Here is a 14191-nt window from a genome sequence, read left to right as displayed (position 1 = left end):
AATAAAACCCACGATGCCTCTTTTATTTAGCTCTCCATAGTCATTAACAAAAGGCCAGCATAATCCAAATGTTATGATAATTTCAGTTTCAGTTTGCCATCTATGGTGTCAAATACCAGTGAGAAAAAAAATAAATAAATAAAAATAAAAAATAAAAAATTACCCTCTCAAATTGGTAAGCCCTCTCTGTGATCTACTAAAAAAATTCTCTGAAACACATCTCCAAAGCAGTCTAAGAAAATGATAGAAGTAGAGGTTTCCATTTCCTTTCACCAGTTTCCGTCGGCCGTCAAAAAACCTCCAAATGAGTTATCTGCCAAATTTCTGAGTCTTTAATGGCCAACACATCATTGTCTCCTTTGGCCAAATCTTCAAGTAGAATAGAGAGAGAAAGCGGTGTTTGTTGACAATGATGATTGCATAGGCATTTTAGGAAGAATAAAAGGACAAACTGGGTATTACAGCACTAATTTATGTCAGATTTTTGACAGAGGGGTAATTTTGCACAATATCAAAAGATTATGGGTGTTTATTGTACACTTTTCAAATAGGGGATAAAAGTGTTACGAAAAGTATACTTCAGGATATTTTTTGCACTTACCTATATTTATAAGAGATATATGTTTGATATTTTTGTTCAGCGCTTAACACCGAATTTTAAAAATTAGCATGTTGGATAACATTTAGGTTACTACTTAAAATATTATCAAGTAGGCGTCACGAACACAGAAGACGGCAAGTGATTTTAAGTTTTAAAATATTTTGTTAATGACAATGTTACCCTCAAATATTAAATTTTTAGGTTCTCCATCACTTTTTCAACTCTTAGAAATTAAACGTATTGATGCTACTATTGAAATTAAACGTATTGATGCTACTATTAAAATTAAACGTATTGATTCTACTCTTGAAATTAAACATATTGATGGATTTTCTATTTCCACCTTGCATTTCTATTCTCTTCCGATCGGATTTTTTGTTTTAGTTTACTCCAATTTCTCAAATGTTTCATTGTACTTTTTTTTATTAAATAATGTAAATATAAATAATATTCAACAAAATATAAATTATATATATATTGCATGGTTCACTCTGGTGTATAATCAACAATCATGCAATGAAACCCTCACACCATTGTTATGATGCAAATCTACTATATAAATAAAAATATTTGTGTGCGAATTCTAATCTCCTTCTCATAAATATTTCATTTTCATAAGTTATTCATTTTATATGTTGATTTTGAAATTTTTTATAATCAATTTTGACATTAATATCCATTGTTAAATTGACTATATTTTTTTTTGGTGAAATTCATTATTTTATATATATGTTTATGTTTTAATATAGTATCTTTTATAATAATATTATGTGTAGAAGATATTCAAGGCAAAATTCTAATATACACAAACAATCGTAATGAATTCAGCGCTTAAAATTAATACAATATCAAACAAGTTTACAGATTAATATATTCAACACTTAAAATTTCAACGCTTACAATTCAATACTTCAAAATTTTCAATGCTTAATTTTCAATTTTATCAAACAGCATTGTGAAAATGCAGAAGTCATTTGCCATATATATATTATATTTAAAGAAGGGGCAAAGATTAACCCTTATCTCCCGTCATACTTAACCTCTCAAATTAACAAAATGAATGCCTTCTATTTCAGAGACTCTCTCCACTACTTATCCTGTTGAAAGCAACCAACACTAATAATATTGATATAGAAGTAATCAAAAACACCTATATTTTGTATAATAAACATTAATATTGAATTACAGACATCTATATTTTGTAAAACAAACACTAATATTGAATCACAAACCTCTATATTTTGTAAAAATCACAAAACCTATTCTTGAGTTAGTAAAAGGAGGGTCTTGAGTTAGTACAAAGAGTTCATAATAACCTTCAATTTATACTTAGCAGATTAGGAAAAAAGTGTGTGAAACTGACACGTGTTTTTAAGATTTATACGTGGCGTCAATGTAAAATCCTCTATGACTCAACTCAACTCACATCCTACAAGTCTTCAACACTGGCATGTCACTTGTGTTTGGTTTGGGCTTTTGTTTGGGCCTTGTTTTGCCTTCGGGTTTGTTGGCCTTTGCCCTCTGTCGTATATTCTCTCTATATTGACTTACCAAAAAAAAAAAAAAAACAAAAGAAACATAGGCAGGCCTCATAAATCATGTCAAAAAAAGAATAAGGTACCAAGAGAGGACATTTTTTTGTCTTAGAATTCTTGTAGATTCACCATGAGTCATCTCTCATGTGGTCTTCTTAATTTGATAAGAGATGATTGTCATCGAAAACTTAGTGTTTTAGTCATAAATAACACTAACTCAATACAATAATTTGAATTTATAATTAATTTTTCTTACCAATCTTATTTTAATTTCTACTTAAATAAAACTAGCTTTAACAAACTTAATAACTTAGGTTTGAACCAAACTCAAACATTTAAATTTAGTCTGAATCCGCCAAAGCTGGAGATGTTTCAAATAATGTACAAATTACTTTATACACAAGCAAGTTAAACTATATTAAAAACCTAATTAAAATAAGAGTTAAAATTAAAAAATCCCCCGCTACTTTCAAAATCATACATAAAAGTCTGAAGAAAAAAAAAAAAAAAAAAAAAAAAAATAGACAAAACCAGTCAATTGGGTTGTGAAATGTCAAATTTGACCTTACTATTTAATATTTTAAAATTACAAAATGCTCTTTTATAATAATATTATTTAATGTTAGTTGAGTTGTTATCTCGATCAATGACCTATTTCTAGCTTCCAATATTATTTTTGTAATTTTAAAATAATAATTATAATTTTTAATTTAATATTAAATAGTAAGGTTAAATTTGACATTTCACATCCTATTTAGGAGTAACTTATTTTTTGCACAATTTTGATAGTAGAGGGGGATTTTATTCTTTGTTTCTCCAACAATTTTTATTCCTTTAAAATTAAAGAGGGAAGAGAACAATAATCATTGATAATAAAAAGATGTAAAGGTAAAAAAACACTATAAAAACTTCACTCCCTAAGATTTCAACAATATGTGTTTTATGGAAGTTTTTTTTTTTTTTGGAGAAAAGGAGAGCAGTAAAAAGAAAGAATTAACAAATTTGTTACAAGGCTTTATTTGTTTATTTTATTTATTTGGTATTCAATTTCGTAAAATATTTAAATTTAAAGAGAAAAAATATATATATTAAACCTAACAAAAAATTACTTATACATCAATTTTCGGATAAACTCAACTAAAGAAAAAAATATTAAACCTAACAAAAATAACTTACACATCAATTTTCGGATAAACTCGACTAAAGAAAAAAATATTAAATCTAACAAAAATAACTTGCACATCAATTTTTGGATAAACTACACCTTGACCTCAACCTTTGTTAAATACCGAAAAATGAAATATATATATATATATATATATATTACCTGAAAAAGAAACATATTTAAAAATAAAAAACATATATATTCAAGAAACTATATATATATATATATATATATATATATATATATATATAACCTGAAAAAGAAAAATAAAAAGATTTTTTAAGTGGAAGACAATTGAAAAATGCGTGCAAAAAACAGTGTCCACAAGAATGGAGTGACAGTAATAACCTACAAATGCACAATCAAAATGTAGAAATGATCAGTGTGCGTGTGTGCCCACACATGCAGAGTGAGAGAGAGAGACAGAGTAACAAAAGATTAAAAGTTTCATCACCATGGAGAAGGCCCCAACAGAGCAGAATACTGTAGGGGTAAAAAAATCTTAAAGTTACACATCTGGTATTTCTGTTCCCTTCTCGTCCAACAACTCCTTTCACATAGATCCTATAAAAATATATTAAGATCCTATTTCTATATTGCTGAAACCTCAAATGCCGCTGCCGGACTCTGGAAAAACTATGTATCATCATGAATAATCAAAAATGTGCCAGCAAATTTCAAGCAGGCAAGTAACAGTAGTCTACTTCATCCCAGCTTGACGGCCATATCTTCCACCCCCATTCTGAAAACCCCCCCTCTGGTAAGCCTCTCCGTTGCGTCCACCAGGGCCCCCGGCTTGGTAAGCCTCTCCATTGCGTCCACCAGGGCCCCCAGATTGACCGGAAAACTCACGACGTTTCCCATACTCGAATCTTCCGTTGCCACGGCCCCCACCAAAGTTCTCCCTGGCCCTAGAATTGTCATTAGCAAACCCACCTCTTCCGGATGGATTTCTTCCTCTACCATTGCCAGCTGCAAGAACCAATAGGCTGTTTAGTTTTTGTTCGAGTAAAAAATACAATTAGCTATGGTTTTTGTTGTCAAAACAACATTTGAACACATTTTCCTTGACTTAAAAGGAATTCGTAATTCTAGATAAATACGCTCATGAAGTCCAACATATGAAAATTCAAGAAACCCACGAGTATTGATACCTTCATTCTTTTTCTTCTCTGTTTTTTTTTTCCCCCTAAGTACTCTGTTTTTTTTTTTCTCTTCTTTTAATCATTTTTATCTTTTCGGATAAAATAAGAGGCAACACATTGGCCTTGGTTGATTAGTTATGGTAGATGTATCAGAAAGGGCAATCACAGTCACCCTTTAGCAGAACTAGACACCAAATTTGGGGATACAACCGGAAAGGATAACACTAAAAAGGATTTCACTGTCAGGCGATCCAAGGCAACAAAACAAATGAAGTAAAATAAAACCCATTCCCTTCCCTAGTATAAAGAAACCCAATGAAGAAGGTTTAACTGGCATATGAAATGTTTTATAGGAACACATGCGAATAATTATTGTGTAAAAAACCCCATTCCCTTCCCTAGTATAAAGAAACCCAGTGAAGAAGGTTTAACTGGCATATGAAATATTCTATAGGAACACATTCCGAATAATTAGTGTAAAAAAAAATTTTTAGAGAAAAAACATTTTAAACAAATATAGAAAATCTTATAATTTTTTCTGTATATCAAAAGTTTATCCCACGAGAACAACATGATAAATTAAATGTAGAGATGATAAATATAATTCCCACTTGCCTCGACTAACAGCTTTCTTTGCCTCGATATAAGCTTCCTTTTCCCCAATAACAATTTTATGAGCCTGAAATAGCACATAATTTTTGTTAAAAAAAAATTTAGGACAATGAAATTGTGCAGAACAAATATGCCACAGCCTTCTTGGATCTTCCAAAACATTAGTAGATAACCACAGATTCTATACATTTCTACATACAAAAATAAATAAATAATAATAATTTTAAAAAAATAGAATCTTTTTACTCAGAGTTGACCGATTATGAATATCAGTTAAGCTCCAAAATTCAAAACAACTACTTCATAGCTTCAGCAGAGAATTCAGATAATTCATCATATATCACACCGTAAAAATAGCAATTAACAAAGTTCCATTTAAACAGAAAAAAGAAATCCACCGATGAACTGCGTGCAGTTTGGCATTCGTCCAAGACAAATATACAGTTCAACAGGGATACATGGGATGTGAACTGTAAAGCAGATAAAGAATGAGTGATTCGAGCAATCAATAAATTACTGTACAAGGAATTTATAGTCAGAGCACCTAGAGCTTCTAAACCTTTTTGGTCTACCAACTCAAACACAATATCGTGATCATGGAGTATGAGGCATCAAGAAGTGAAAAAGGCTCAGGGTAACAAATTCATGACTCATCAGTCTCATCCGAAGTAAAAATGGACAAACATTAAATAGTGAAAAAGAAAATATACAAGAGTATGTAGGCAAAATCATTCAACAATTTGGCTTGTTAAAAAGGTTTATAGCATGCAGTAAAATCGAATAACCACAGGGAGTTCAAATGGTATCCACAACACATGATCAACTTGTAAAATCGAATAACCACAAGAAGTTCAAATGGTATCCACAACACATGATCAACTTGCACAAGCAGAAGGGAAAGATATATATATATATAAGTACCTCAATCGCACTATGTGCTGAATTCGAGGATTCAAATTCTACAAAGCCATAACAGAATCCGTCCTCCTGTACAAAAGATTTTTCGTAGTTAAAAGTCAATAATGTATCTAGAGAAAAATGAAATAGCAAAATCAAAACAGAACCATACCTGATACTTTTTTATTTGAATGCCTTCAAGTATAATAGGTCCAAATTTGTTAAACACCTCTTCGAGTTGTTTAGCTGTCACATCCCCAGGCAAATTACCAACATATATGCCCTTGACTGTGACAAATAGAATGATGATATGGATGGAGTAAATTCAGTAATATGTATGATATAAATATATAAAAGAATTACACATTAGTGATATAAAATACCTTCCGCGCGATAGTTATTACTTCGTGGAGCACTGTTGCTTCGTGGAGCACTGTTGCTTCGTGGAGCACTGTTGCTACGAGGAGTTGTTAATTTTGATACAACAGAGGTATGCGAATTTGGTTCAGTACTTAAGGGTGCAACCCTTGCAGCTGTTCTAGTAGTAACACGGACTGGAGAAGTCACTGGGCTCTCCTTTGCTACCTATACAAAAATTCAGAACATTACATAAACTACAAAAAAAAAAAAAAGTTCAATATCATTTAAAAATAATTATATATTTAAACTCACTATTGATGCGTAAGACATCTTTTGGGCACCCTCTTTGAGATTGGACGCCAACTCAGCAATAGTGTCTGCGTCATTCTGGCTTGCCCCAACTGGGACTTCAGCAACAACAACTTCCTCAACAGCTGGCAACTTCTTCTCAATTACTGGAACAGAACCCTTGGTATCTAATAGATCAGTGTCATTATTGCTAACCTCCTCGGCCGAAGTAGATGTGTGATTTTGCGTAGAATGATCAAGAGCATGAACAGGTTCTAATGACAATAGTAGCATCAAATCATTACCAAATAGAATGAAATAAAACCAACCCCCGCTGCCCAAACAGCCAAAGGAAATGGGCATGACGCAGACAAAAATATATAGATAGAGAGATAGAGAGACTACCTGTATCTGGGGTCCCAGAAGCAGCAGGAACATTTTCACTATCATCACTGACTGCCAAAGCAGCACTGTCCACAAACCTAAATAAATCATTCAAGACATAGTAACCTTTTTCTTGTTTGGCCAGTAAGAATGTTTGAGTAAAGTTCCTTTTAATGTTGTCCTTCCCAAATAAACAACCAGTTACTAGAACAACCACCCCTTCCTCCAAAGAATCTTGTGCATCTGCAGTTAATATCTGCACTTGATAGTCCTTTAATTCGAAAGACAGGATCTTGTCACTAATGCCCTGATACAAGATAAATGGAACGAAAAATTATGCACCGGTCTATCCAAAAACTATAGTAGTACTAAAGCGTGTTCACATCTAAGACCAGGCTTTATTATCAAGGACAGAAGAGCCATGAGAATAACTATAAGGTTTAGAAGGGGGAAAAAATAAAGACCGACCTACTACAGACACTGCACTTTGGCATGCAGCTCAATATAAAAGATATGGTCATGGTTTGTGAAGAGCAGGAGGATAATTCCATTGGTCAATGCTTGCAGCAGAAGCTTAATTTCATAAAATTCTTTTATAATGAACTGAAGCATAAAGTAGAATGGCCAAGGATTTAAGTATGGTGTCAAGAAATGAAGGGTGCATGATAGTACAGGACAAGGTGCTTTATTGTGGAAAAAAATCAATGGTCCTAAACATGAGCGAGAGTACTTTTTTGGTGACTCTGCTAGCCCAGGACAATAAAACTCTCATGACTAAAAATAACCTATAAAGATCAATCTCCTCCTCTATTTGTTTCTTTTGTTAGCTTTAATTTTTGCCTTACCTTTTAATGACTGCTCAGCTAACGTTTTGGTAGGTTTAGCTGACTATGCGGTTGCTTCTGTATAAACTGTATTCATGAAGTACCTAAATGCTATATCATTTGGAGCTATTAAGGAAGGCATGTGTGATTCTACTTCCTCAAGAGGGAAGAGATTCAGACCACGACGACAAACTAAAATAAAACCAACAAACAATCCTGATGCAAAATATTCTAAGACCAATGTTCCATATTTAATCATTTCATTACACCATATGCAGATTTCCAAAAAATAAACATAGATTCTACAGTGTTTCAGAATTCCAAGATCCCGTACACTAAATATTCACTCATACATAGTATATCAAAGTAAAACAAGATAATCTTAATATTTATTATATTACAAAAAATACAAATGCAAAAGCACCAGATTCTTATATGATCCTATTTGTCAGAAAATGGGGCACAAAAGTTCTAATAGAGCATCATGTCTGATTCCACTAACCCTTCCTAGCAGAAGTATTGGCGTGGATTTTATATATTCATTATACAAACCCAAATAAGAAAGGTAATTATGCATTATAACCTTTGTTCCAAGAACCATACCTGCATGGTTGTCACTGATGTCATTACACCATCATCTCCTGGCCGGCTTAGCACGCTTGAATCTTGATAAAATTTGTGAGCTTGTTCAGGAGAGTTCCGAAGGAAGCGGTAATACTGCTCCACAAAGGCATTACATATAATTTGGGGAGTGGGTGAAGTGGAAGGACCTGCTATCTGCGTCGCCATCTCTACAGAAACATATAAATAAATAGAAAAACATCAACTTTTAAATTACTCAGACAAGAATATACAAATACAAAAACTAATTCCAGTCAAGTATTTTGTATTTTAGACAAAGAGACACAATTAGTACACAAAAAAGGAAGATAAAATAGATCACAATTAAAACAAAATCTACATAATAATTTAGAGAATATATACATTTTAAGGGCTAATCAGTAAAAAAATAAAATAATAAAAATAAAATAAAATAAAATTAGCCCATCACACTTAGGGTACACCTGGCTAACTAGGCCAGCAGTATATATAAAAATATTTCAAAATGTAAATAAAATAATATGAAGCTCTTAAGACAGTGAAGTGAAAAATCAGGTGATAGAAAACAAAAGAGGCACGAAAGGTTTATCCAATAATTAGAAGTTAGAAGTGGATCTAATTGAAGACAACATCATTACACCTTTTAGCGAGTATTAGGTGGAGCTGACTGGGGATGGAAATCATGTAACACTGTATAAGACTCAGACTAAGGGTTAATTAAGTTAAAAAAATGTTTCAAAAAGGTACTTCCAAGAGAGTCTGAAGAAAAACCAACAAAAATTTTAAAATAAAAATCCTAATTTAAAAACTGCAATAAATAGGGGCATTTGTTTAAACATTAACAAAGATAGAAAACAAAGAAAAACAAAAACAAGAAAGAGCTGACTATTGCATTGTTGTCCAACAAGAATTTTAAAATAATAAATAAATAAATAAATTCTAATTTAACAACTGCAATGAAATAGGGGCATTAACAAAGATAGAAAACAAAGAAAAACAAAAACAAGAAAGAGATGACCATTGCATTATCCTGTTAAGGAATTACTCAAAATTTCATATTCACACACTTCCAGAATAACAATGTGATTGGATTACATAACAGTGATATAGAAGAGCAATCTTGAGTATTTTATAGGCCAAAATAGCACAGTCATCATCCTTGTCTTTCGCCAAAGGGGACCAAATTGGAAGTAATGCAGCAAAAACCAATTTGATTACAACTAGGACTAGGACAAAAGGGGTCCAATAAATTTTGTGTGATTAGGGCATGCAAAACCCTAGAAAGCCAAAAAAATCATATAACAACCCAGAAAATCACAAAAAATAAAAGGAAATCAGAACAACTCTCGCACACAAACCCACAAATTAATTTCACACATAGAACCCTAGATCTAAAAACAGAACATAACTCAAAAGCTGGAGACCAACACACCAAGAATGTATATGTCCTGATCAATCCACCAATCGATACATAAAATAATATATAAAAAAAAAAAAACCCAGTCTTTCACTCGCAAAAATCTCTAGAAATAGCAAGTACAGGTAGCCATTAAATACCAATGATCAACAAGATCGACACAAGTGTGCAAGAAAAGAACCACAAACCTCGAACAGCGTGAAGAGAAGACATTGATGAATCAGACAGTAATTACTCCACAGAAACACTCATGCACGACATATACACAACATATAATATACACATAGATATACATACAGTATATACATATATCGTACCTCTTATTAGGGCCAGAGAGATGACAGACACCTGCGACAAGTTCACAGAGCACGAGATAGGACACTATGATTTGTAAGGAGTAGGTAGGGCACGAAGAGAAAAGGGTAGATAGAGAGAGTAGAGATAGAGAGGGGCTATCAAAATCAAGGAAGATCAGAGATTCCAATATATACGGTATGTTCTATGTTGGAGTGTGCTTTGGAGGGAATTTTTCGTATGTTTGGACCGTCGAATATTGCTTGACAGTGAATTGTGGGACCCACTATCTGTGATGGCGTGAAATCAGAGCTGGCTGGGTCTACTTTATACGGCTGTGATTGATGGGGGTCTATCGAATGTTCTGTGCTGGCACGGTACATGATCTCTCGCTCTCTAAATTACTAAATTTGCTTGATGTGCAAGCTGGGCTTTAGGATTAAGATGATTGGTTGACGGTGAAAAACGATATGGAATGTGAAAGCACCAATAGAAACTTGCCACGTTTGGCTGTCATTTTAATACATCCTAATCTCGGACTCCAATTTATGGTAATTTGACTCTCTAGTCTCTGCTGTATTCGAAACCGCGCTGATAGTGATAATTTCCATAAATAAAACGATATTGATGTGATTGGACTTCAGAATGTTCTAAAGCTTTCTATATTTTTTTTTTCAATTGAACTCCTCTTTCAACAAATCATATTCTAATTTGGTATCTATTCATGATAAGGAAACAAGTGTAAATCTGCTAAACATAGGAATTGAGCTCGATATCAGCTGGTTAACTTGTAGACATATTCGGACGAACAGATTAAATCTTGGGAATGATGTATTGTTGGTTTATTAGAAAATAAATTGGTTAAAATTATAGAAATTTCTTCTATATTTAAAATTCTGTATAAGACTCCTAGAATTCGTTTGGGTTACCGTTGGAATAAAAATATATATTTTTATTAGTGGAGTTGTAAAAAAATTGCGGGGTTTGGTGACACAAAATAATAAGTATTTTTCATAATTAAATTATTTTTTAATTTATTTGGGAACAAATTTTTTTAAAACACTTCTATAACTAATTTTACAACAATATCCTTTAATATGATATTACCATATTTGATAATAGAAACCTTATTAAGAAAGGGGTGTAATTATCTTTATAAAAAATAAAAAATACAAGATTGTTTAATAAAAAAAAGTTACCTAAAATATTCAACCTCTAAACTCCAAATTATACCTTAATTCAAATGTCGACTAAACTAAATTTGGTAACCATCAAAAACACTTATCATGGTTACCAAACATATTTAAACGTAATTTTTCAAAATTAAAGTGCTTTTAAGCAATAGGGAAACAATCCTTAGTAAATATTAAATAACTCCTTAAACTAATAAAAATTAGGGTAATTTGCACTCACACCCCCTTAGGATTACAATAAAGACAAGTATATACAATTTAGGAATAGTGGTCCAATTACCCCCTCAAATTTGCAAACTTGAACAACAACACCCCAACCATTATAAGAATACGTAATTACCCCTTGATTTCTGAATTGACCCATTTAAATCATGAAAGTACAATATTAACCTTTTACAAGTCCTTTGATTTATGGTAATGTTTTACATAAAAATTAAAGTTAGCCCCTCAAATTTTTTGTAACACTATTTATGGTACTAAATCATAGATACTAATATTTGTTTTCTATATAAAAATTAATGTTGATCTCTCTAATTTTTTTTTTTTTTTTTAAATCCAATGGTTTCCTCTATTAAATATAGTTTAATAATGAAATTACTTGTAACCCCTTCAAATTTGAATAAACCTCTTGTTATAAAAGATCAAATTTAGTTATAAAAAGTATTGATTATTATGATAATTCTTATAACAACATATTATATTTACGCACATATATATTCACACACATACATAAATATTATTTGTTATGAATTAGAAAGAAAAAAAAAAATTTTATTCACTTGATAACAACAATGATTCAATCAACAACTTTTCTTTTCAATTTTATTGCACACATTTTAACAATATACATTAAACTTGCAAAAAATAATAATAATTAAAATAAAAAAATAAAAAAAAATTCTTAAAATTATTTTATGTTATTTTAAAATTGAAATTTTACATTTCTAGTTTGACCCCACCAATTAAAAATTCATGGGCCCGCCCTTGTTTGTATGCATATGTCATTGGCAGGCATAGTGGTGGAGTTTTATTTTTTATTTTTTATTTTTTTTTGCTAATGGTCATTTTGGTCAAATAAGAGGACCTATAAAGGTTAATATTGTACTTTAATAATTTAAACGAGTTAATTAAGAAGTTAAAGAGTAATTAGGTACTCTTATCATGGTTGGGGTGTTGTTGTTCAAGTTTACAAACTTGAGGGGGCAATTAGATCACACTCTCCCAAATTTGTATCTACCCTGACGAGGTGCAACTGTAAATTACCTAAAAATTATTAAGTTGTCTAAAAACTCGTGATCCATAAGTGAGTTGTAAAACATTAAATTTGACATTACTATCTAAAATTAAATTAAATTAAAAACTATAATTATTATTTTAAAATTTTAAAAAATATCCCTTATAATAATATTATTTAATGTTAAATGAGTTGTTATCTTACTAGTGATTGATGACTCATTTCTTGCCCCAATATTATTTTTATAATTTTAAAATAAAAATTATAGTCTTTAATTTGATAGTAAATGACAATGTCAAATTTGACATTTCATAACATATTTAATGAGTCGGGTTTGAAGATAAATTGATAAGTTTTCTTAGTTCAGTGAGTTTTTTAATTTTACTGGAGTATTATGATTTTAACCCAAAATAAAAACATAATTTTTATTGTATATAAATTACCAAATTTACTCACAATAGATTCATACTGATAGTTGATACGAGGGTTTTCACTTTAGTTTTTTATTTTTTATTTTTTATTTTTTTATATAAGTTCAATACAAGAAGGTTAAATTGATAATATTAAAAAAAAAAAAAAAGAAAAAAAAAGACTACATTAACTTTTTAATTGGGACAAATATTTTGGAACAGCTAAAAATAAAAAGATGGACACTTATGCTTTGTTCGATAGGAAAGAACAAAATTGGGTGGAAGGGATGGATGAAGGAAGAGATTGTGTATTTTCTTCGTTTTGTTCGGTTGGATAGAAGAGAAGATAATAAGCTCACAATTTACTACGTTTGTTAATAGAGAAATAAAGATAAAGTTTTAATTATTTTTACCATTATATCTAATAATTTTTATAATATTGTAATTTAAACTTGCATAATTTAGGATATTGTTTAGGGTTAATTACAATGACACCCCCTGAGGTTTGACATATTGACAGCCATACATAACTTAGCCGTTTTTTGAACAATGACACCCCCTGTGAGAATTTTGATCCAAACAAGCCCTTAAAATGTTAGAAAAGACGAGATTGCCCTTCAATGTTTAATTCATTTTGTGGTAAAATATCAGAACTTATGAAAAGTCAATTTTGCCCTTATATATATACACTATTACATCAGCACCATTATATATATTTATATATATATATATATATAACCAAGTCCAACAAAAAAGCGTCGCAGCACCGTCGCCAACCACAGTCGAGCTTCACCTCCCTCGCCGGATCTGTCTCACCGGTCCACAGCCCGACAACTTCGGACCATATTAACCCCGTTGAATTAGCTGATCTTACAAGATCGATCGAGCGGGAGTATGACGCAGCTGGAAAAACCGAACTACCATCTGGTTTTGAGGACTTCGCTACCTAGCTCAACAATTATCACCCTCGGCTAAGGGTAGAGAAAAGCTCCTGTGGATCAGATGACTAGGACTATAAGCACACCCAGAAGGATGCGAGTTGCATTTGACGAATCAGAGAGGTTTATTGTTCGATATGGAAACGAGTGAGCAATGGATGTTTTCGGGGAAATCAGCGCGGTCTGAAAAGAGCTTTTCTCTTTTTCGGATGCAAGTTCTACCTCCACGAACAGGGAAGGGACTACAGCAAGTGTTGACAACGGACCTACAGGCCAAGCTCGCCATCGCTCTCA

The 14191-nt window shown here is 31.6% G+C and overlaps 1 protein-coding gene across 1 annotated transcript; it reads right to left on the bottom strand.

Annotated features, from left to right (window-relative positions):
• Nucleotides 1–3729: 3729 nt before the first annotated feature.
• LOC132302767 (nuclear transport factor 2-like) lies at nt 3730–10313 on the bottom strand. Its single transcript, XM_059799705.1, has 9 exons — nt 10146–10313; nt 8415–8602; nt 7009–7294; nt 6628–6878; nt 6339–6540; nt 6128–6243; nt 5980–6045; nt 5062–5125; nt 3730–4273 (listed from the first exon to the last, which is right to left on the bottom strand). Exons 2-9 carry the CDS (start codon nt 8598–8600, stop codon nt 4002–4004), a joined length of 1443 nt encoding a protein of 480 aa, XP_059655688.1. The 5' UTR covers nt 8601–8602; nt 10146–10313; the 3' UTR covers nt 3730–4001.
• Nucleotides 10314–14191: the final 3878 nt, after the last annotated feature.

This window comes from Cornus florida, unplaced genomic scaffold (assembly GCF_030987335.1).
Source record: "Cornus florida cultivar Cherokee Brave unplaced genomic scaffold, ASM3098733v1 CherokeeBrave_3.0.0_Hap2_Chr04, whole genome shotgun sequence".
NCBI lineage: Eukaryota > Viridiplantae > Streptophyta > Magnoliopsida > Cornales > Cornaceae > Cornus > Cornus florida.
The sequence above is the reverse complement of the archived record's forward strand: the minus strand, read 5'-3'. Positions and strand labels throughout refer to the sequence as shown.